Source organism: Vigna angularis, chromosome 1, assembly GCF_016808095.1.
Source record: "Vigna angularis cultivar LongXiaoDou No.4 chromosome 1, ASM1680809v1, whole genome shotgun sequence".
NCBI classification, from domain to species: domain Eukaryota; kingdom Viridiplantae; phylum Streptophyta; class Magnoliopsida; order Fabales; family Fabaceae; genus Vigna; species Vigna angularis.
The window spans coordinates 55,427,964-55,453,903 of NC_068970.1; the positions used below are offsets into that span (position 1 = coordinate 55,427,964).

Here is a 25,940-nt window from a genome sequence, read left to right on the forward strand (position 1 = left end):
TTGTCTTGAATTAAGTTTAAAACTAAGCTTAAGTTTAGCTATAATATAAACCTTAACGATATCTCACTCTAGCCATAAATATTTTTTTTTGGACTAAGTTTGATTTATATGATCAAAATAGACCTTTTAGTAAATCTTAATAAGTTTGAATTCGGTTAATAACAAGAATATAATAAAGTTTGATCTCAACTTTGTTTTGAATCAAACTTTATCCATGAAATAATTTAACTAAATATCAACTTAATGTTAAATATAGATTTTAATTCGACCCACAAAAGTAATCCATGAGATTTACAAAATTATGAAAAACAACGAAATTGTTCGTCATATGATCATACGTAATAGAAATTCGAGATTAAATTATTAATGTCATACCGCCAATAAAATGATTATTGTCCATCATTATTTTAACCATAAACAAGAAAGTGAAATATTATTTTAACAAAGGTATTTATATATAATAAAGTTTATGACATTCATAAGTTTATATCAAGATAATGGTAATTCATTATTGATAGTTGAATAATAACAAACCAATAATAATAAATAATAACAATATTGTCTTTTAGAAAATAATTTTATTGTAAGTAGAATAATTGATCTTACCTGAGATAAGTTAAGTTACCTTCATAATAGTAAAATTCCAAATTCTCACGCTTGATAATTTATAGTTGATATATTGTAGCATTATACAGTCATTCATAAGAAAATATAAAAGATTTCACACGTGATACATGTTTTTAAACTCATATTTCAACTATAATACTCATAAAGATAACTCGAACTCTTCTCTATTGTTCTTCGCTCTCTCTCTCTTCACTTGCACTAGACCAAACAACATTTCCTCATCTACTCCCGCATAATATATGTTATACGATCATCGCACAAAAACAATATATATATATATATATATATATATATATATATATATATATATATATATATATATATATATATATATATATATATATCAACACAAACACAAACAAGTAGGGGTGAATTAACATGCAATAGATTATTTATAAAACATGCTTAATTATTACTTCACATAACAATAACCATATCATCATGCAGTAATTATAATAAATTTAATCATCACAACATATAATAATCATGTCAAATACACTTATCCGGACGAGACATTGATGCACGATCACGGAAAGTTATGCACTTGTGGTGGCCTGCACTGCTCTTTATAGATACACTTCCAATACAAAACTTCATGTCATCCACAAGGTTAGTCCGTTAACACCTATGCCCAAAACCGACACATAGACTAGGACCTCCTGCCCCTCTCTCCACATAATTCATCCTTCTCAACTTGAGATTGAATGGTTATTAAAGTATCTGGATAACCTCCAACAATAGGACCATCAACATCAACGTGTACATTAATTACTTACAACCTCAGAGTCTCTCTACAAGACCCTTGACCAATCTCACATCATATTCATATTCATCAACCCATTCATCATGCAATACATTTTTTATCCAAAATCATGTTCGTAGCTTAAAATAGAATGATGTTCAAGTCAATGCTACAATCAAACATACAAATCAATAAATACAATTACTCAAAATTTCACTCAATATGATCAAATATTTTTAACAATTTAACCAATTATACTATTACGTGGGGTGATTATTCTCATTACAACCTTTGATTAAATATCTAACCGATCAAATTAAATAACAACATGTTTAGAACCTACTGTAAAAGTTTTAGTTCGATCCACTACAAGAAAAATGATTATTATCTACCGATAATTATATACGGATTTTGATCCGTATGTAACATGGATATTATATACGGATATTATATACAGATCTTAAAAATGAAATTATATACAGATATTATATACGAATTTTATATACAGATATATCCGTATATAAAATCCGTATGTATTTTTTGCGCATGGTGGCAGAAGAGTTTCCTAAGGATAATATCCGTATGTAAGTATAGAAGCAAGTGTTATCCACCGATGGTAGATACGGATCTGAAAATTAATTTTATTTTAAAAAGATTGAAATTATATTTCATTCGAACCTTGTTTGGTGGAACACTCGCTTGAGATGTGTTCTCTCGAATCTCTCTCGATCCCTAGCTCTGCATTCTCCACTAATTCTCCCAAATGTCTCTACAACCCTAACCTTAAGTCTCCACTCTCTATGCACTGATTCTCTCAAATATCTCTGCAACCCTAACTTCAACTCTTCACTCTCCACGCACTCTCCACGCATTGATTCTCTCAAATCTCTCTCGAACCCTAACTTCAACCATCCACTCTCGATGCATTGAAACTCTCATCTCTCGAACGCACTGAAACACTCGAGCTGTGTTCGTGCGAAAAACTTTTTCCCTAAATCTCCTTGTGCCTCGTTGAGGAATCTCGTTCAGCACCTTCGTTTCACCTCCGTGGTTCAGTGGCGGTCTTCGTTAGGATGATGCTAAGACCTTCATCTGGTAAGTAATCCTTTCTTCCTTAATTTTCGTAGTAATCTCTAATGCTAGTATTGCGTAAAATCGAAAAAGGGTCGACTCTAATCTGTGTTTAATTCATTCAGGTTATGTTGGGTTTGTGTTGTTGGTGTAACGAGGTGCACGGGGGGAGTGTTACTTTTAGTTTTACTATCACCAATTCACTATTCATGCCTATTGCAATCTTTTGAAACCTTTCCCTTGTCATCCCAATCAAGAATTGGCACGGACCACACTTGTCGTGTCTCATGCCGTTCTTGTGATCTAGTTGCTTTTATGTCTATATTTTTTTTTCCTCAACCTCACGTTTCTCCCTGTGAATTTTTGGAACAGAGAATAGCAGAACTTTTTACCTGACCAGTGAAGAGTGAACTGCCAGGGCAAACGACAAGGTTAGTTGGATAAATCCTTGGTGCTTATTTTTAATTTTGAGTTAAGATTACGGAATGAGGAAAATAAATAAAGAAATCAGAATCATTATTGCTGCTGAAAATGGCCTAATAAAATAACTCAATGCTGTCAAATAAAGTAGATTTCAGTTTTAAAATAATATTGGAGAGCCCTGGTACAACTTAAAATGTATTGCCGCTCGTGAGTAACCTACTACCACTTCTTTGTTGGTTGACATTTAATTACTCATGTTAATGGCTTTTTACTGTTAGTTTACCTCTAAGTTTTGAGTATTCTCTAAGCTTTTTGAACTTTGATTGATGAACAGTGATCTTTGTTTCGCGAATAAATCTGAGACTGATACTTGTATCTCTCTGTCTCTTAATGTCAGAGACAATAGAAACTCGTTGTGTGCACAGAAGCACTAACTTATTCTGTTATATGGAGTGTATAATTTAAGGACTTTGAGGTTGTGCCTTTTGAGAATTGCGTGGTGATTACTCAACTCTAGTGTGTTCATCCCGCATGCTTATTAATGTAACTTCCTTGTACTGTCTTTTTCTTACAACTTTCTCCTTTGATTCCACTAGGTTAGTTCCCAATGAAGTTACTTTTCTTACTAGACATTGGTAACTTAAGTTGAATGTACATGAGAAAAAAGTTTGAAGGAACGTTAACTTAAAGATTGTTACATTGGACATGTGTTTGGTTTCACGCTATTGGAACTAAATTTGAATATCTAAGTTTCCAGTGTAAAATGGAGAAGTTATTTAAATTAGTTTTAGTTTGATTCAACATGTCATACATCTGAATGTGCAAGATTTAGATTGCATTCTTTCTATGCCTAATGTAAGGATGAGAACAATTACAGATTTGAGAATCTATTTAATATTTTTTAATATACATCAAATATCTTTTTGATAATAGTAAGAGACAAATAATTTTATAGGGATTAGTCATGAGTTTTGTCCTCTCCCTCAAAATATCTATCATAATCAAGAATTTTAATTCTATAGATACTTAAAAAGGTCAACTATTTACTAAATGTTTTAGTTTAGTTTATTTTACTTCTTTAAAATGACTTTCTTGGGAGTAATCAGTTTTATGGTCTTTTATTGGTTGAATTTAATTTGCATGTATATAGGATTAGTCAACACTGACACTTGAGGCTTAACAGTAAATATTTGTAACCAAATGATTAAAATTCTAAGATAAATAAGATTAGAAAAGATGGATAGGAAAACAAAATTAAAGAAAACTTAAATTGAAAATATAAATAGCCTTCATAACTTTAAATTTTCTTTTTATAGTCACTGTAATTTTTTTTACATCCAATTTTTTTATTATATTTTGTCTTGTTAAATGATGTCTTGAATTTTGTCATTAGGTACAGCACCGTTCCCATTTCACCTAATTCTCGATCTGCTAAAAAGATATTGTCTTTGCTATTGTAATTGACAGTGTTGTGTTATGGATGAGTGTTGTCTTTGGGTTTGTTGGCAATTATAGTTGTTGCAGACATATACATTTTTGTTTTATTCAATTTTGCTCTATTCTACGAGGAGCGAAAAATGAGAACTTGAATGTGGGATTATGTTTGACTGTTCTTCAATTTCCATATATTTTTTATTTTACATTGCTTGGGTCCATTTTCTAGGTCACCTGAAGTTTGAGGTTTGTGTCCATTTTACATGTCCCGCTCTTGTGTGTATTTCAAAATCATCGGCAATCAATCATTCTTTCACAATTTATTTTGAAATTCCAAACTCTGAACATATTTTGGTGTTAATAAGGTTGATTGGGTTTCTTGTTTTGTTGGCAGTGGGCACTTTGTTGCAGAGGACAAGCTCTTGGTCTGAGTGAATGATCCGATGTTGGTCTTGGCATGTTGCTGGAGTGATCTCAAGGCATAATTCCACCTGCACACCCCCAGTTGATCCTTCAAGGCCTCCACTGCCCCAATGCTGGATGTAACAATCCAAGCTCTGGTTGCTGCACTCATGATAACTGCTATGACTTTTTGATGAAAAATTGGTATGTGTTTTTTGGATGTGTTGATTGAGTGGTTTGTTCGTTTCTATATATATGTGGGTGATTGAGTGATTTTCAGGAAGGTGGTTAATGCCAAACCACAGGCTTGATCGTTTCTATATATATTTCTGTCAATCAATGTACTTAAGTTATTTATAATGTATTAAATTTAGGAACTTAACTTTGACTGTAAAATTAAGGTAAATGTGTGGTCTATGTAAAATGCAGTTTAATCTTTTATAGCTTTTTGTTTTGCTCTGATGACTATGATTTTTTCGGCTCAATGAAGACTATCTTTGTATCATTTTTCACTCTACTAATTGTGTTTGTCTTCACAGTTACTGCCACAAAGTCATCAAAGGGCTTAACTTGTGAGCAGGAAAAAGCCTTAGCGAAGCAATGCTTAGATTATCTAACCAAGAAAAGTGATGCCCCTTCAACTTCTTACTGCTATGGGATGAAACAAATCATATTTTCATCACCTATGAAGGAAGAAAAACGTGCTGCTTGTAAGTGTCTAAAGGAATCAGGCTCTCAGGTTCCTAACCTAGATAAAGACAGAGACAATAATCTTTGCAAAGAGTGCAAAATCATGTCCAATGACTTGAATTGTCAAAAGTAAGACTTCTTTTTACGTATACAATTAATGTTAATAGCTTTCACTCATTTGTTTTTTCCTGACATTGCTTTTCCTTTCTTTTCTTTTTTTTTCAGACTTGATTAAGCTAGGAACTGTGGATTATGCTGGGAATTTTCTATTTCTGTTGAACTTCTCTCAAACATTTTTTTTTCAGACTTGATTAAGCTAGGAAATGTGGATTATGTTGGGAATTTTTTATTTCTGTTCAACTTCTGTCAAACATTATGTTGGGAAATATGGATTATGTTGGACTATGCTTTGTAGTTTTATTTTATTTTTATCAGTATATAAAACTATTAGTTATTGGGTATAAATGTGAGATCATCTAATTTTTTTTAAAAAATTATAGTTATATACGGATTTATCCGTATGTAATTTACATACGAATTGTATATACGGATTTCTCCGTATGTAATTTATATACGAATTTATCCGTATGTAATTTACATACGGATTTTATATACGGATTTTTTCGTATATAATTTACATACGAATATATCCGTATATAATTTATATACGGATATATCCGTATATAAAGTAGCTACGACAGTTTTATATACGGATTTTTGTCCGTATGTAAGTCGTATGTAATCAAGTGTTATATACGGATTTTGGGTCTTATATACGGATTTTGGTTGTATGTAATTCAATTTTTTCTTGTAGTGATCCAACGTTTAATGAAGTGGAGATCTTAATTTTACCTAACTGACTCAAAAACAAAATTTAAGATGGGATTAAGTTATCTAAAAATTCCAAAATTATTTTCTCTAAATATATACATCCAATTACAAGTTCGAGCGGTCAAGATAATTTTATATGATATATTAAATTATCAGGTCAATCTAATGGTAAACAAAGCGTGAATTAACTAATGGTCAAAAGGGAGTAAAATCCTTATGTTGAACTTATGTCCCAAGTGTTTCAAGGTAATTACCATCTAAGCTATTATAATTTTTTGTTTACTTACCACATAACTTATTAATCATATTTTCTATCCATAAAATTATTACTACTTGTAATAATACTAAGAAAAAATTACTACTATTTATTGAGATAAATATTTTCATGTGTTATAAAGTAGGATTGAATCACAATCCAAAGGGTGATTGAGTCTTTCTAATTATTAATATATTTTTTCCAAACACTTGATTGAGGGTGTGTTTTCATGTAAATTAAAGAAAAAAAGAGAAAAATAAAAAATTTGTAATTTCAAATTTATCCATTTTTAATATCAATCACTAATAGTATAGATAATTGTTTCATATTCAAAAAATATTCGAATTCTCATCACAATTATAAAATATACCATCCCACTTCCAAATAACACATCCACAACGTCTTTAACACCCCTTAAAAAAATAGGATAATGATATTTTGATTTCAAATTTTGACAACCTTTTAACATCGACTCGTGTTGGCATGTGATTGGTCCATCTAGACAATTTTAAAAAAATAATGTGGAAAAAAAATGAAATTGGGGTTTCAAGGGTTTTTTAGTTCGCGAGTTTTATATTTTTGGATTCAAAAACTTTATTTCTAAGGTGCGTGAAAGAGCACTTTGGGACGCCGTTCACCGTGACGAGAATCTGTCGTTCACCCAACCTCCAATCGCCATCGTTGATCGAACCGTGTATCTGTCGCCATTCGGGCTGAATCTACCGCTGTTTCAAAGCTTTGTTGAAAGTCCAAATCACCATTGACGTGTGTTTTGTAGCTCTGTTCTATTCATTTCACTAGAATCACCGTTTGGAAGCACCCTCGAAGACGGAAACCACAGTTGAAGGCGAAAAAACATCATTTGTAAGTTTTTGTGGTTCGCTTTGATTTTCCTTTGTTGATATTGTTTCTTACAAACAATGCTTTCTTGCCTTCAACGGTGGTTTTCGCCTTCAACAATGGTTTTCGCCTTCAACTGTTCTTCCAAATGGCGATTGTACACAAAGCTACGAAACCCACATGAATGGTGGTTTAGGCATTCAACAAAACTTCGAAACGACAGTAGGTTCATTCCGAATGACGACAGATACAGATTCGATCAACGACGACGATTGAAGATTGGGTGAAAGACAATTTCTCATCACGGTAAACGACGTCCCAAAACGCTCTGTTTTGCACTCTAGAAATAAATTTTTTGAATCCAAAAGTATGGATCCGCAAAGAAGAAAACTCTGAAACTCCAATTTCAACTATTTCCATGTCATTTTTTTAAAATTATTACCAATCACATGCCAACATATGTCAAAGTTAAAAGGTTGTCAAAATTTTGAAGTTAGAATATCATTATCCTAAAAAAATATTAAAAATCTTTTTACGTATACCTAATGTAAAAATTAGACTATATGTCAATCATTATTTTAATTATATAAAAAAGAGAGTTGTTTCTCTTTTAAAATGGTTATCACACTGACATGACATAAAAATAAAAGGTTTAATACCTATTTTGGTCCCTCTTTTTGTAGGGTCTATTCAAAGTTGTCTTCCTTTTTTTTCAAAAGTTCACTAACATCGTACTTCTCGCAAAAACAGTTTAAGTGGATCCTTTTTGCTTACGGCGTTAAAAAACTAACGGCAAAGTTGCTCTGCTGGCCAAAATTAAATGACATGTCCAATTAATCCAATTAGTTGGCAAGTTCAACTAATAAGAGACTGCCACGTGACAGTCCCCTTTCCACTCAAACCCTAATTCCCTTTTCCCCTCTGTGCTACTACGCCGCGCCCTATTTCCCTTCTGCTTCAACTGCAAGAGACATTGATTTGGATTTTGAGTGATCACAATTGCAGTGCATATCCTGAAAGAAAGAAGTATCACATAAAGGGTGATGAGACCCATTCCTAATGTTCTGTTAGGATACATGTTCTTTGTAGGTAGCAAAACAAGTGCATATAGCAGTCCTGCGATAAAAAATCCCATGGTGTAAAATAAGCTACTATCTTTAGGCACCACGTACAAAGAGGGTTTCTTAGACCAGGCCCCAAGCAGCAGCGAGATTCCCAAACCAACAAGTGTGTTGAACATAGGACCTGCATAGCATCCAGATAAAGCAATCTGAACTCCATCTTCTCCATCTAATGCCAATGCAATATTTGACATCAAATCTCCCATTGAATTTCCCCATGCTAATACAGTTAACCCCAAGATGGATGGGGAAATAGGGCGCGGCGTAGTAGCGCAGAGGGGAAAAGGGAATTAGGGTTTGGGTGGAAAGGGGACTGCCACGTGGCAGTCTCTTATTAGCTGAACTTGCCAACTAATTGGATTAATTGAACATGTCATTTAATTTTGGCCAGCAGAGCAACTTTGCCGTTAGTTTTTTAACGCCGTAAGCAAAAAGGATCCACTTAAACTGTTTTTGCGAAAAGTAGGATGTTAGTGAACTTTTGAAAAAAAGGACAACTTTGAACAGACTCTACAAAAAGAGGACCAAAATAGGTATTAAACCAAAATAAAACTTTCAGTTTCAAAAATATTTTTATATAATAAATGAATAAAATAAATAGCGTTAGTATTTGCACATGATTAGACACTTCGTGGTGAGCCATTGTTAATGACACCCATTTTTATGAACTACACCATCTTTAATCATAAAATGGTGTATAATATTAATTCATGATTCTTTGGATATACTTACACTAAGATAGGAAAGTTGTACATTACCTCTCTCAACTTTCTACCTCTATTCAATACCTAATAAAAAATATTTTACTTATATTTTGTATTTAATTTTTCTTAAACTATTTTATATTTTAAAATAAAGTATAATTTTATCAGTGTTTAATAGATGTAGAGTAAAAAAATGAAGATCCATATATACTTAATTATAAGTTCACCTAATCTTTGAAATTTAATAATTAAGAATAAATATATTTGACAGTAGCATTTCAATTTGGTTTTTCCCATAATTTGTAAATTAGCAAAAATATATATTTGAAATTCTGATATATGCATGTAGTTCTCATGAATACATAGTATAAAAATCAAAATCAACCATGAAAATATATTTTTCTATTATTTTTATTTGTTTTTTTAAACAAATTATATCTTAGATTTTCATCCAGTTACAAAGATATCTTAGATTTTCATCCAGTTACAAAGAACGTAACATTTACAAAGGAACATGCAAACGAACACGTGGAGAAGAAGATATCAAAGCATAAAGCTTGAAAAAGAAAATCATAATCGTAGAATTTTAGTTTACGATTTTCAGATGTTGTATTTGGTAAAAAACACAAACATAAAAGACAATGTTCACGTGTTAGACCGTTGGATACATATCACTCTTCTCTAGGATTAAAGATGAAAAGAACAGAAAATAAGCAAATAAGTCTGACATACTATCATAATACGATAAAGTAGAACAGAGGACGAATTATAACAAGGGAGAAAAAAAAACATCTAAAGCATTCAAAATTTTCTAAATTTTGCATTCTTCGTCCATCAATTGCATTTTCTACGGCATATCTCTTTATAATAATTATTTATAATTATTATGAGTGATATACATTTACGTTCATTAATTTAATACAGATTATAAAAGATAAAATAATTATAAAAAAGTAAAATAAAAAAATGTTCAATATATGTATATAAATTATCATTTCTCATTTCCTTATGTGTCTTGCCAATGATTATGAGACAAAATTCAAATTACTCATGCAAATATTAATTTCTTTTATTTTTTTATTAAATAACCTATTACTATATAGTTTATTTAAACTAAATATTTATTATTCTATTAAATTGTATCACATATAATATTTATTAAATTTAATATTAATGAAAAATTATTTAATATGTTATTAATGTATGCTAAAATTAGGATACAGTATTATGTGAGTCTCAATTTGTTTTTATCTATATGAACATATTAGTCTTCCTATCTCTTTTTTTTTTCAAGATGATTTATTTTTCTTTATGGTCAAAATTATATCAGTTTTAAAGTATAAAATAATTTTAACTGAAAATTAAAGTAACTAAGACACATTTTATTCATAAAATTAATGTAATACACAGAAGAATTTAAGAAAGGAAATTTATAGTCATTCTCTGGATTCAGTCTATGATTGTTTTAGATACAACATGTTTGCTATCTATTTAGGTGGTTAAGGGAATAAACCATCATAGGCTGCACAAAAGCTGTGATATACACAGAATTTTTCGTATGAATGCAAAGGGAGGAGACAGGGAAGTGTTTCTGATGTTTCAAGTGGTAAATTCATAATTCAGTTATGTAAAACACTATTTTCTAAGTTTGGTACCTACCAATTGCATTGTCAATTCCTTACACAAACAAGCAAGACAAAAACAGAGCTCACAACTAATCTAACTTACAAAAAGAACAAATATTCAGACCTGCCATGAGTACTATATTTGTTCGGATTGTGTCAATAAATCTGAAATGCTGCATAAAATTTCTCTCTTTTCGTACAAATTTACAGCTAATCATAAATCTATGGATTGCCAAATTCCAGAAAAAAAAAATAAGAAAGGGAATAAATATATAAAAAAATGGACAAAAGAATAAGAAAAATGTGTATATTGAACAGAAAGAAAGAAGTGAACAATAAAACTTGGATTATGAACAACAGCATTATCATCTGACAGTGGAAGCAACTCTGTGTGCCCACCATCGGAGACTATCTTTCATGTCATTTTCGTTGTTCAAAGCAGGTATTTTCCAATTCACCAAGGGGTTCTCTTTTTTTCTCTTACCATATTCCCGAACCTCCCATGCTTCAGAAAGGTAAGGCCTTGGGACATTTAGCTCATTACAATCTCCTCTTTCTTCTTTTTCTTCTTCTTCCTTCTTCCCTAGCCTTTGCAGCCCAGGAATAATTGAAACCAAGCTTGTGTTTTTATCCTCCTCTGAGAAAACAAAACCCAGATCCATGAACCCTTTTAGCTCCTCAAATTCAAGGTCGGACAAACTCTTGCTCTCCCTCCTCTTCCTAGTTCCATTACCCGAAAGTTTGCAACTTTTTCTGTTCTCAGGGCACAACACCTCATGGAGCCTAACCTGTGTTGGACTCTCACCTTCAGAGCCAGTGACTTCTTTTCCTGAGAGAATGGTTTGGAGCTTTGGCGAGAGAAGAAGTACAGAGTCTGGAGAAAGAGAATCATTGTTGAATCTTGTGCTTGTCATGGATTGATCACTCATGGATCTGGTGTGGCTGGTTCTGATCAAGGGAAGCTTTGGTTCTAATTCTTCTTCCTTTTCTTCTTTTGTCTCATATTCTAGATTTCCTTTACCACTTGTAATTGATGTGTCGGCGCTGGAATTTTTCCTCAAAATGTTAACCTCAAACCAGTAAGAATCAAAGAGGTCTAGAACAGCTTTGGTTTCCATGGTGGCTGTGGAGGAAAATCAGAAGGGAAGAATCCTATGTTAATTGCGTGTTATGTGACTATCTAGACTATATATAGACCGTACTTCATGACCATATTGCCCTTCACGTCCCCCTTTAATTACAATAATTATAACCAATTGTTTGCACGTTTTGAATTAAGGTGGTTGAGAATTTCTTTCTCATTGCATGTGTGATATAACTTTGTTGAAATATTATTTTTTATTTTGGCGAGTGAAAAGTACTTTGTTCCGCGGAGAGGGAAATGGTGTTCGGAATTAGGTGGTTCTATGAAGAAGTAAAAGGAAGAGTTGATTGAGGTGGAACAATGAATTATGGATGCTACTAGATAAAGCTAGATACAAGGTTGTGGGATTGTTCACAATGTGACATCAAGTTACTTATCAACTACCAATGTGTATCCTGTTATATCTAGATTCTGACATTTTACTGGTTTTCTTCTCTTATTGTTTCAACATTACAAGTAAAATTTGTGGCTCTAAATGCGGCAATTATTGTTGGTTGCTTCAAAATTACACAAACTTTAATTGTCTATGTCAATGGTCGGCACTTGCTTCTATTTTTGCATGTTTTTATCATTTTTTTTTACAGTTTTTACCGTTGTTTCCCAAACATGTTAACTCTTGTGAACCGTGATAGAACCTATTTGAACACAGATTCTGATTTTTATATTTTTAAATTGGGAAGTTTAGTATTTTAATTTTTAAAATGTATGAGTTAAAAACTTTTGTTTTTGAAAGTTTAAATTAAGTTAAGCCACACGTGGTTTTTTCTTTTGTACACATAACATACACAGAGACCAATATTAAAAGCGTTAACATTATTATGACAAACAAAACATCGACTATAGTGAGTTTTACTCGGATCACGTGTGAACAACAATAGCACGTGTTTTCAAATAAATTTAAAGAACGCTGTTGACCGTTAGTAAAACAGATGTCGTAAGGGAATGTGGAATAACTAATAAAGACACGACTTCCTTAAAAAATACCAATATACGGTTGCATTGTTTTTAACGATAATAATTCAGACGTTGTATAGTATAGGAATACTGATGTCGTGTAAAGTACCTAATTGTATAAGATACCATTTTATGTACTATGTATCTCTCTTGTTAACATTAATTACGTGTTGTTTCGACTGGATCTGGACGGACCCTGTTAAAACATACAAACTTACTGTCGAAGACGGACGAGCGGACGGCGAAGATGCATGGACCGGGCGAACACTGCTGAATCCCACGAACCGAAGCAAGCTTCACTGGCGGGCGACACCAAGATGGACGATCGCTCTGTGCTCCAAACCGGGCGGACGTCCTCCAATCCGGACGCTCGCTCTCTGCACCAAGCTGGACGGGCGTCCTCCCCTCCTGGCGGATGATCCTTCGCTTTCTGCTCCAAGCTGGGCGGGCGTCCTCCCTCTCCTTAGCGTTGCTCCACCCTCCCAGTTGGGGAGGGGCCGGGTACCTGCTAAAGGCACTCCGACGCTCAAGTCAGTAATATGACAGGGCGTTGAATAATGCATGCATGAGTTGCGTTCTAAGCAATCTGTCCAAAAATCATACCTGAGACCTTTATTTATACTGATCGTAATGGACTTTTACCTTTTGGGGGCCTGGAAACGGCCCAATAATACCTTAATCTTCATTAAGGACTTAATGTGTCATTAGCATTTAACCGTGTAATCAGCGAAGTGCGTCGGTTGGGAATGATGGTCGGTCAGGGATGTTACCCTAGGTGGGCGTCCAGCTCTTGGGCGGACGTCAAATCCTTGGGCGGACGTCCAGCTCTTGGGCGAACGTCCACTCCTTGGGCGGACGTCCTACTTCTTGGGCGAACGTCCAGCTCTTGGGCGAACGTCCACTCCTTGGGCGGTCGTTCCACATTGGGTGGTCATTCCACTTCGGGTGAACGTTCCACATTGGGCGGACGTTCCACTTCGGGCGGACGTTCCACTTCGGGTGGGCGTTCCACTTTGGGCGGACGTTCCACTTTGGGCGGACGCTCCACATTGGGCGGATTGTTCTACTCATGGCGCCGTCTATGTGGGCGTCCTTCCGTACGGCGTCCTGCACTCCCTGGTACATAAGCCCCTCAAGTCCTAGTGCACGTAGTGTACGTAGGATTTTGAATAATCACCTAAAACAAGAGAAGATCTGACGCCGTGGTCATACATATTTTGCAGACGTTTCGTCTCTCAGCATTTTCCTGTAGAACACTTTTTGTGAGTGTAGAGAGTGCGGGGCCGTCCCGTGGTGATAGAATTCCATGTGAGTTCTTCAAAGTTTCTCTTACAAACAGAGGTTCTGCCCATTTGGGCGAACGGGTCCTTATCCCTTATTCGTGGGCGGACGTCCAGTCCTTGGGCGGACGTCCAACTCTTGGGCGAACGTCTCATCTTGGGCGAACGTCCCATCTTGGGCGAACGTCCAGGTCTTGGGCGGACGTCCAGCTCTTGGGCGAACGTCCAGCTCTTGGGCGGACGTCCAATCCTTGGGCGAACGTCTCGTCCTTGGGCGAACATGCATTTACCAGATGGCTGGGCGCTCGGCCTGATTGCCATCTTCGGGCGGACGTCCTATCTTGGGGGGACGTCACTGAATGGTTGAGCGCTTGGCCTGTGCCGGGCGGACCTAGTACATTAGCCCCCCGAGCCCGAGCATAATTGTATTGTGCAAAGGGGTTGTCCGTGCCTGGATGGGCGTCATTTTGGAAAACTGCTGGATCCATGCAAACTCGGACTACTGTTTATTTGGGCGTTCGGTTTTTGGTGCTTGACACGGGTGGCCGCTCGCCATTTTGAACGGACATGCCATCTTGGGTGGACGTCCAAATGGGTGGACGTTCGTCATGATTGCCATCTTAGGGCGGACGTCCGAATGGCTGGACGGACGTTTCATTCTGGACGGACGTTCCATCTTGGACGTCCCTTCTTGAATGGTTGGACGCTCGTCCTATGCCGGGTGGACGCTCGTCATCTTGGACGGACATGCCATCTTGGACGTCTCTTCTTGAGTGATTTGGACGCTCGTCCAATCTTGGGCGGACGTGCTACTTTAGATAGACGTCCGGTTCTTGTGTTATGCGAGTCGTCCAGGGTGGGCGCTCGACTTTGGTACTCAACAAGGGTGAACGCTCGGCCTTGTAGCGCTCGAGCGGCCATGGTCTTGATTGCCATTTTGGGGGGCGGCCTTGTTAACCGTTCGCTCGGTCTACGCTGGGAGGACCTATCAGTGCATAAGCCCCCCAAGCCCGAGCGTAATTTGATTGTGCGAAGGGATTTTTTAGATGGTCCCCGAATTGCTGGGTCCATGTGGAGGTTGACTTGGCGTACCTTGGAGGACAAATGGCCGGATGGTTGATTGACGTCCTCCTACTCCAGATTGGTGATAAATGCAAGATTCGGCTAAGTTACGGACGGCCGGTCATTGATGAATGCCAGATTCGGCTAAGTTACGGACGGCCGGACATTGATGAATGCCAGATTTGGCTAAGTTACGGACGGCCGGTCATTGATGAATGCCAGATTCGGCTAAGTTACGGACGGCCGGACATTGATGAATGCCAGATTTGGCTAAGTTACGGACGACCGGTCATTACTGAATGCCAGATTTGGCTAAGTTACGGACGGCCGGTCATTGATGAATGCCAGATTCGGCTAAGTTACGGACGGCCGGACATTGATGAATGCCAGATTTGGCTAAGTTACGGATGACCGGTCATTACTGAATGCCAGATTTGGCTAAGTTACGGACGGCCGGACATTGATGAATGCCAGATTTGGCTAAGTTACGGACGGCCGGTCATTACTGAATGCCAGATTTGGCTAAGTTACGGACGGCCGGCTGGTCGCTGAATGCCAGATTTGGCTAAGTTATAGACGGCCGGCTCTTTGCTTCGTCGCCCAACCAAGCTGAGAGTTGTTCTCGTTGGAAGACTCTTTTTCACCAGCTTGGGTTTGATAGGGCGGATGGTCCTTCGCTTCTTTGCCCGGCCAAGCTGAGAGTTGTTCTCGTTGGAACACTCTTTTTCACCAGCTTGGTCTTACTGGGAGGACGGTCCTTCGCTTTCTTGCCCGGCCAAGCTGAGAGTTCTCGTTGGAACACTCTTTTTCACCAGCTTGGTCTTACTGGGTGGACGGTCCTTCGCTTCTTTGCCCGGCCAAGCTGAGAGTTGTTCTCGTTGGAACACTCTTTTTCACCAGCTTGGTCTTACTGGGAGGGACGGTCCTTCGCTTTCTCGCCCGGCCAAGCTGAGAGTTGTTCTCGTTGGAACACTCTTTTTCACCAGCTTGGTCTTATTGGGAGGACGGTCCTTCGCTTTCTTGCCCGGCCAAGCTGAGAGTTGTTCTCGTTGGAACACTCTTTTTCACCAGCTTTTACTGGGAGGATATGCACTCGTGCCATTGTTGCGGGTTACCTGCATTATGAAAGGAACATGGCGAATTTTAAAGAAAGTATGTGTCCGTACCTTGTAAGGCGGATTGGTGGGTTGATCATGCTCGGATGAGCGCTTAAGTCCGGATTGGACGAGCGCTTAAGTCCGGATTGGACGAGCGCTCTCTGAATGCGGGCGGACGAGCGCTCTTTGTAGCTGGACGGACGAACGCTTAAGTCCGGATTGGACGAGCGCTCTTTGAATCCGGGCGGACGAACGCTTAAGTCCGGATTGGATGAGCGCTCTTTGAAGCTGGACTGGACGGACGAACGTTTAAGTCCGGATTGGACGAGCGCTCTTTGAATCCGGGCGGACGAACGCTTAAGTCCGGATAGGTTGGTCACCTGCAGTATAAGGGAAACATGATCGTATTTCTAGCTTAAAGGGTGTGTTCGTACCTTGTAAGGTCGAAAATATGTGTCCAAATGGCCGAGAATAGGTTGAGGCCGAACGGCCGAGACTATGCTGAGGCCGAACGGTCCAATAACGTGGAGGTCGAATGGCTGAAATCCTGCTGAGTCCGAACGACCGAGGCAATGCTGAGACCGAACGACCTTAAATACGTGGAGGCCGAACGGCCGAAATCATGATGAGGCCGAACGACCGAGGATAGGTTGAGGCCGAACGGCTGAGCCTATGCTGAGGTCGAACGTTCTTAAAAATGTGAAGGCCGAACGGCCGAGGACATATGTCGAGCGGCTGTGAAGTACTGTCGATGGGGTGTCCGTGCTCATTTCTCGTGGTCACCTTTGGGTAACCGAAGTCACACGGCCCCACGGTGGGCGCCAAATGTTTCGGCTGGATCCGGGCGGACCATGCTAAAACACACGAACTTACTGTTGATGGCGGACGGGCGGACGACGAAGATGCATGGACCGGGCGAACACTACTGAATCCCACGAACCGAAGCAAGCTTCACTGGCGGGCGGCACCAAGATGGACGATCGCTCTGTGCTCCAAACCGGGCGGACGTCCTCCAATCCGGACGCTCGCTCTCTGCACCAAGCTGGACGGGCGTCCTCCCCTCCTGGCGGATGATCCTTCGCTTTCTGCTCCAAGCTGGGCGGGCGTCCTCCCTCTCCTTAGCGTTGCTCCACCCTCCCAGTTGGGGAGGGGCCGGGTACCTGCTAAAGGCACTCCGACGCTCAAATCAGTAATATGACAGGGCGTTGAATAATGCATGCATGAGTTGCGTTCTAAGCAATCTGTCCAAAAATCATACCTGAGACCTTTATTTATACTGATCGTAATGGGCTTTTACCTTTTGGGGGCCTGGAAACGGCCCAATAATACCTTAATCTTCATTAAGGACTTAATGTGTCATTAGCATTTAACCGTGTAATCAGCGAAGTGCGTCGGTTGGGAATGATGGTCGGTCAGGGATGTTACCCTAGGTGGGCGTCCAGCTCTTGGGCGGACGTCAAATCCTTGGGCGGACGTCCAGCTCTTGGGCGAACGTCCACTCCTTGGGCGGACGTCCAGGTCTTGGGCGGACGTCCTACTTCTTGGGCGAACGTCCAGCTCTTGGGCGAACGTCCACTCCTTGGGCGGTCGTTCCACTTCGGGTGAACGTTCCACATCGGGCGGACGTTCCACTTCGGGCGGACGTTCCACTTCGGGTGGGCGTTCCACTTTGGGCGGACGTTCCACTTTGGGCGGACGCTCCACATTGGACGGATTGTTCTACTCATGGCGCCGTCTATGTGGGCGTCCTTCCGTACGACGTCCTGCACTCCCTGGTACACGTGTGATTCTGAAGATGAATAAAATAATTATATGGTGTTGTTGACTTCTCACGTGTTTATCTATATGAATAAAATATTCTTTCAGACACGTATTGGAAGTCAAATTCAAAATATTTTTTTTATTCCAAAACTAAGTTCGTAAGGTTCCTTTGGCATAAATTAGGCAGCAGAATTTCATTTAAAAAGTTTAGACAATATGAAAACGAATACACTTCACGACAATGTCATACTCGTTCCTAATAATTAATCTCTATTACTTTAGGTAGGAAAAAGTCATAAAAATGACCATGTTTAACAGCGATTAGTCCTTCTGATTATATAATAAAAAAATGGATTGAAAGATCAACTTAAACCAAAACAAAACAAAACAAAAATCGAATCAACTGTTCACGATCATCGCTGTAATATCTGTATTCTAAAATGGAAAATTCAAGACTCGACCAAAAGGACGCTATTGAACGAGTCTCGAAACTAAGATAAAAAGGAAAAATAGAGGTATTAATTTAGAGTATCTCTACGAAAGATTCTTATTAAATTCGTTCCTTAAAGTTTTATATTTGTTAAGGTCGTTAGGACTTTCAACGTGACAGCACCTAGTTTAGGAGTGTTTTTTCACAATAGGAAATGACAATTTTGAGATCGTCTAATAATAAAAAGTGAAATACCGATTCATAATAGAAGAAAAAAAATTAAAAAATTAAAAAAAAAAAACTGATAATTCTTTTATGCCAGATGAGTTTTTTTTTTTAAACATAAATGAATCTCTTTGTTCTAACGCTCCAATTTATACCACTTCACTTCATTTATTGAAAACAAACACAATATACATTATTATAAGCATGAAGTTTTATATAATAAGAGTTTATGAAGATTTATTCAAGATATAATTGTCTTCGTACAAATTTTCGTATAGAAATTTCATATATTACAAAAAGCTTTAATACAAAGAATAAACTCATAAATCTATCTTATTTTTTACTTTTAACATTGTTCAAATTATTACCTGTTATATCTTTTGTTTATGCGTATGCATGGTCAACCAAAGAAAACACATACAAAAATGAAAGGATAATTAAGCTATAAATTGATTTAAAAATTTAGAGTTAAAAATGAACTAAAACTTAAACGATTAAAGAATATATTAATTTTTACAAATTATAAACTAATAAAATTAATTCGTCATCTAGAAATTTAGAACATAATTATGCAAGTGGCAAAATTCATGCAATCAAACATCTAAAATTTAAAATATCTCAATTTCATCCATGTTTGAATGGTCAAAATAAAGAACCATGTGTCTAGACCCATCTAGAAAGATTTCACCTCGATTCGATGGTTAATGAAGTAAAAATCTTAATTTTCACTAACTCGGGATTTAAAATAGGGTGTCGCTTGGACGAGAATTGTATCGATTAATTGAGAATTTACTCGCTTGAGCGAGAATTTGACACAAACTAGGTTAAGTTGCAGTGGTATTCTTGTTTGAGCGAGAATTTGATAGAGACATATCAAAATTACAATCATATATCAATTTTAACTTAGACTCATATATATATATACAACTTAGTTCAACTACAAAATCAACAAAATTTTTCATTATGAGGTACCAATTTCATAATATAACAACATTGATATTAAAAATAATCAATTTGCAAAAAGAGTTATGGCTTCCCTTATAACTATCATTATCACGACTTGCCATATCATATCCATAAAATGATTTTCATAAAATCATTCAATGAAAATGTTATTTAAGCAAGACAAGTTAGCTCCTCTTACCTCAGAATATCTATTCCTTAGATCTCAACTTTTGCTAATTGTTGGTGGAACTATCTCCTCTAAAGACTCTATTTGGAAAATTCGATCGGTCTAAAATGTTCATTGACACTTCAACTACTCAGAAGTGTGATTAATTTCTAAAATAGATGAAAAGAGATGTGAATTTGAGAGAACAAAATGAAAAAAAGGTATAGTTACGCTATCGAGGACGAAAAGAGAAAAGAGAAAATGTAAGGTAGTCTTCTATCTCCTTCCCTTCTTTTTATGTGTATTATTTTTCTTTTATTATTCCCTTATGAATGTTGTGTATAAAAAACATAAAAACATTAATGAACAAACAAGGATCACGGTACACTTTGAAAATTTGACATAAAAGGACAACATAAGAAAAGTAGATGTTAAAAAAAATAAGATAAAGGATGAAAAATTTAAGTCACGAGAGTTCAAAATGAAGTTCACGATATTGTTATATACTAAATTATAATGTTCTAATTGATAAGCTTTGTAAAATGCAATACTATATTTGAATAAAAAAATAATACAATAATTAATGAAGTACACATAATTGGTTTCAAATATCATTGTCCATAAAATTAAAATAATGTCAAAAATTTTGCATTACCTCAAAACTTTAGATTGACATAAGGAGGTCTTTATTAATAATGAAGATATATATCGATATCTTTCATCTACAAATAATCCACAAATGAACTAAAAACATAATTTTAATAAACATAATATAAAACTTGAAATAAAAAGAAGGTATACCTTAAATGTATAACAAATGTTCTACTTTTTTTTAAGGGTTTTGAAGATTTCTTTGTAAACAATATTTTTAGTTATGGTACTCACATTTCCATCTTCATCCAAAATTAGGATTTTCAATCTCTTCTTTATTTTGGCTCTAGAAACAACAACATAGAGTTGTTCATGTGTAAATATTGGACGTGATAAATAAATTTCAATTTTTATAATAGATTGTCGTTGACTTTTATTGATTGTCATTGTAAAACAAGACGATATTGAAAATTGTCTTCTTTAAAATTTAAAAAATACTAAATTCATTCTTGTTTGTCCAATATTTTTTACTATGACCACGATAACAAAAATAACATTTTTCCTGATTAATTAACTTGCAACATTGTACCATTAGAATGATCATTTGCTTGATCAATGTATTTTAGAAGCATAATTGACACACATACATTCAACTTCAAGATTTGCTATACATATTTAATTCTATGTGATCATAAAAAAAAATCTCACGAATTATCATATTTAGCAAAAATTCAGGATAATAAAGAAGATTCACTATTTTGAATTAAAAAATCTCCTCATATTTTGAGAAACCTTCACAATTTTCATTTAAATTTATACATCTATCTCCAATTTTCAATATCTAATAAGTAAACTTTTTTATATTTATTGCAACAATGATTTGACAATATTTAGTCTCATGTTTTTAAAGTTTCAACACTTCATGAGGTTATCATAACTTAGAATAATTTATTGTTGATTTTATGACATCATATCGGACTCATTTTTTACCACAAACAAAATTTGTCTAAACTATCATCTCGAAACAATCACTTTACCATAAAAAGATTTGTCCTTGTTTTCATCATCAACATTTTTTCTAATGTCCTCAACATTCTATTAAATGCTTTAAAGCATAGTTTATTAATCATTTTTCCTAAGATATTGAATGTTCTTTTTATTTAAAAATATAAGATAAAACATTATAATTAGTTTGAAAAAATAATTTTCAACTATTCCTATTTTAGCAGAAAATAATGAATATTTCAACCAAATTCATTTATAATATTTAATTATAAAACCATTTTTATTGGTAATTTATATAATTCTTTGTCTAAAATTCTTTTTACACACTAATTTTAAAAAAAAAAATTGACTTAAATATTTTATAAGTACTTAAATTAAATTAATTACATAAATTTATTTCAACTTTTTTACTTTTTAGTTTTATTACAAAAATTATCCATTTTATGATAATATTAAAAAAATATAAGCTAGTTAATACAAATTAAAAATATTACAATAATATATATATATATATATATATACACACACACAAATTATTTATGCATATATTTTAATTCATATATAATTTTATATAATAAGTTGTAATAAAATACTTTTAGATTTAATTAAATATTTTTTTAATATGTATAGTATAAGGAAAATAAATCATATTTTCGCATTTACATTGAAAAACATTTATAAAAAGTTAAATTAAAACTTATAAAATAATGTTTTAATATAATAATTTAAGTTAAATATTCATAAATTAAATAACAAATTAATATATTATAAAAGTAATTTATAGAGTTTGTTTTATATGACAATGAAATAAAAGCTGATATACAATTAAAATAATTAAAAACGAACAAAATATATAATTTTATATTTAAAGTTAACTCTCTAAATTCATAAAAAGTAAAAGATAATATTAAAATAGTTAATTAGATAAAAAATATTATATATATATATATATATATTATTTGTCCATTTAATTTAGTTTATATATAATTTTATAAAATCGATTAACTCTAATATATAGTAAGTTTTAATAAAATATTTTTACAATTAATTAAATGTATTTATTATTTTTTAATATTATAAAATTAGTAAAAGAATTCATATTTATGCACTTTACTTCAAAAAAATATTATAAGAAATTTAATTAAAAGTATTATAAGTAATATTTTAAATATAATTATTCAAGTTAAACATTCGTAAAATAAATGAGAGCTTTATGTATTATAAAAGTAATTTTTAAAGATTTCTGAATATATAAAATTAGAATAATTAAAAAAATGAAGTAATATATATAAATATTATTTTTTAAAATTTTCTTTACAAATGCATAGAAACTAAAAGATAATTTTTTTTATTAGTATTTACTATTTAATCATCGATTTCATCTGTGAATAATATTTAATCTTTACTTTTAAAATCTTTAATATCTAACTATTTTATACGAATTTTATTTTAATAAATTCAAATAATTTTTAAGAGACACATTTATTTTTAAATAATAAAAAAAAGAATTAAATCTGTTAAAATCACGACTTGAACGAATTAAAATAAAATCACCTTTAACAAATTAAAATAAAATAAAATTTTAACTTATAAATAGATGGAATGAAAAGGATAATATAAAAATAAGAATGGGAGATAAAATACAAGACAAAAAAAGGAAAGACAAAAATAAAAACAAAAGTGTTTTAGAAATTTTAATCATTAGCCTTGTTTATTTAGAACTAAATATATTTTTAATGTATTTTCATTATTTAATTTATATTTGGATATATACTTATTCATTTAATTTATTTCATTTAGTCTATTTGTAATTATACACTAGTTTCCTTTATTTATTTATATAATTATCTATAATTTTAGTTCAGATTTTGTTAATTTTAATTTATATTCAACTCCGTCTATTTTACTTATTTAATTTAGTATCTTATTTAGGCACACTTTCTATTTATTTATAATTATGTTATTCTTTATTCAATTATGTTTATTATTTTTAGTTATATTATTTAATTTATTTTTAATTAGGCATTGATAATCTTCGTTAAATTTATAATTATATTATTTAATTATCTTGCTCCTATGTCTTCCTTCTTAAATGTATAGAAATAATTTATTTTCAAAATTTTAATTTCTTTTTTTACTTGAAAAGGTTGTAAATATCATTTTTTTTCTTTGTCATTATAATTAAATCAATATTATTGTGAAATATTTTAATCCATCACAAAACTGCATAATTAATTATTACATTCTTTTCATATTTCAATTGTAAATATGTTTTAGTTATCTTTTAAAATAATCATTGCATTTATTCGTATTTTAATTTTAATATTCATGATATTTAAACAAATGTATTTTAATAATTTTTAAATCATTATTACATTTATTTATATTTTAATTCTAATATTGATCATATTATTATATTTGAAGAAATATATTTCAATTATTTCTAAATTAATTATTAATTTTTTTTATCTTACTAATATTTATTATATTTAGGTAAATATATTTTAATTATTTGTAAACAATTTTATATTTATTTATATTTTAATTTTAATATTTTTATATTGAAAAAAAATTCAATTTTTTAAAATAATTATTATATTTTTTATTATATTATATTAATAATTTAAAAAAATTAAAATCTAATTCACAGTCAAACTTCAGTTTCTGACTAACCTTACAATGGTCGTCATCAGTAGAACGTGCTCCTACATTGATTAATACTGTGCATGTTAGGTGCCTGATTAATTGCGCAAGATTGGACATTTCTTCATATTTTGCTCAATCACACAAAGGCCTCGGCAATATAGCTCTCAGAAAAAACTCAGACTAAAGGATACTCACAAATTGTAATATTGTTAGAAAATAAAATTTAAATATTTTTATTTAAGTTAAATTTTAAATAATACTAGGACATACATAGCACAAGACAAAGGATATTCTAAGGACATCCTCCTCTCAACACCTTACAACAAAAAAGTGGTACCACAGATATTTGGTTTGATAATACCATTCATTTAATGTTAATGAACATGTCTACACCAAGAGAACAAGTATTGAAATGGTAGTCTATGACAAAGAAAATGCCATCCATACGAAAGGTTCTCGATTCCTTTTCTAGTGTCTTCTGTTTAGTTAAGAATATGCTGGTAGTGAATACCTATTCCAGAACTACTTCCATTGACAACGTAATGGTTGAAAAATCACCACCTTGCACCACTGTGTTTCGGTAGGGTTTGAAGGTCACTCCTAAAATATTTTCGATTGTACTTAAGACTGGATGGACGATGAAGACAGGACGGACGAACTCTGTTCGAAGTGCTTCAGGTTGAAGATCGGGCGAGCTTTTCTCCAAGTTGTCCTCGCACTCCAAGTTGTTCGTTCTCTCTCCCCCTTCTCCAAGCCGAATGAGCGGATACCTGTTAGAGGCACTCCGATGCTCAAGTAAGTAAAGTGACTGAGCGGTCAGCACAACAAGTAATGCGTGTGTATTATGCATTGTGGTTAAAGTCATACCTAAGACCTTTATTTATATTAGTTGTGATGGACTTTTACCTTTCGCCAGTCTAATGACGGGCCAATCACGCCTTAATCTTCATTAGGGGCTTTAATGAGCTATTATCGTTTGTAATGGTCGGATCAGTGGTTGGTCGGTCCTGGATGGTCGGTCGGCTTGAGTGGTTGGTCGGCCTGGAGGGTCGGCCGGGTGGTAGGTCGGCCTAAGTGGTCGGTCGGCCTGGACGGTCGGTCGGCTGGGTGGTACGACGCCAAAATGTTTCAATAGGGTTTGAAGGTCCCTGCTAAAACATTTTCGGTTGTACTTAAGACTGGATGGAAGACGAAGACAAGATGGACGAACTCTGTTCGAAGCGCTTCAGGTTGAAGACTGGGCGGGCTTTTCTCCAAGTTGTCCTTGCACTCCAAGTTGTTCGTTCTCCCTCCCACTTCTCCAAGCCGAATGGGCGTGTACCTGTTAAAGGCACTCCGACGCTCAAGTCAGTAAAGTGACCAAGCGGTTAGCACAACAAGTAATGCGTGTGTATTATGCATCGTGGTTAAAGTCATACCTGAGACATTTATTTATATTAGTTGTGATGGACTTTTACCTTTCGTCGGCCTAATGACGGCCCAATCACACCTTAATCTTCATTAGGGATTTTAATGAGCTATTATCGTTTGTAATGGTTGGACCGATGGTTGATCGGTCTTGGATGGTCGGTCGGCCTGAGTGGTTGGTCGGCCTGGAAGGTCGACCGGGTGGTAGGTTGGCCGGGTAGTAGGTCGGTCGGATGGTCGGCCTAGATGGTCGCTCGGCCGGGTGATACGGTACAATTACGAATTTCTGAAACGGTAAGTCTAGTTTTGCTTTCAAAAACCATTGTTATATATGTAAGTTTTTCTTCTTTGTGAGAGACTAGAGTATCAGTGATTTCTGATATCAAATGTTTTGTATCCCGATTAACCAGCCCAGTTAAAATTTAGAAATTCCCTTTAGAAATACTTTCTCCATAAAATTA

At 34.4% G+C, this 25,940-nt stretch overlaps 1 protein-coding gene and 1 long non-coding RNA gene across 2 annotated transcripts; one reads left to right on the plus strand and one right to left on the minus strand.

Annotated features, from left to right (window-relative positions):
* The first annotated feature begins 2,088 nt into the window (after positions 1–2,088).
* LOC108325980 (uncharacterized) lies at positions 2,089–5,768 on the plus strand. The gene is made up of 5 exons (XR_008245598.1): positions 2,089–2,464; positions 2,813–2,871; positions 4,692–4,903; positions 5,239–5,518; positions 5,615–5,768. It is a non-coding gene; the product is annotated as an uncharacterized LOC108325980 (long non-coding RNA).
* A 5,038-nt stretch (positions 5,769–10,806) lies between these two features.
* On the minus strand, positions 10,807–12,035 carry LOC108338987 (uncharacterized). The gene has a single exon (XM_017576103.2). It carries the CDS (start codon positions 11,882–11,884, stop codon positions 11,132–11,134), a length of 753 nt encoding a protein of 250 aa, XP_017431592.1. The 5' UTR covers positions 11,885–12,035; the 3' UTR covers positions 10,807–11,131.
* Between the last annotated feature and the right edge of the window lie 13,905 nt (positions 12,036–25,940).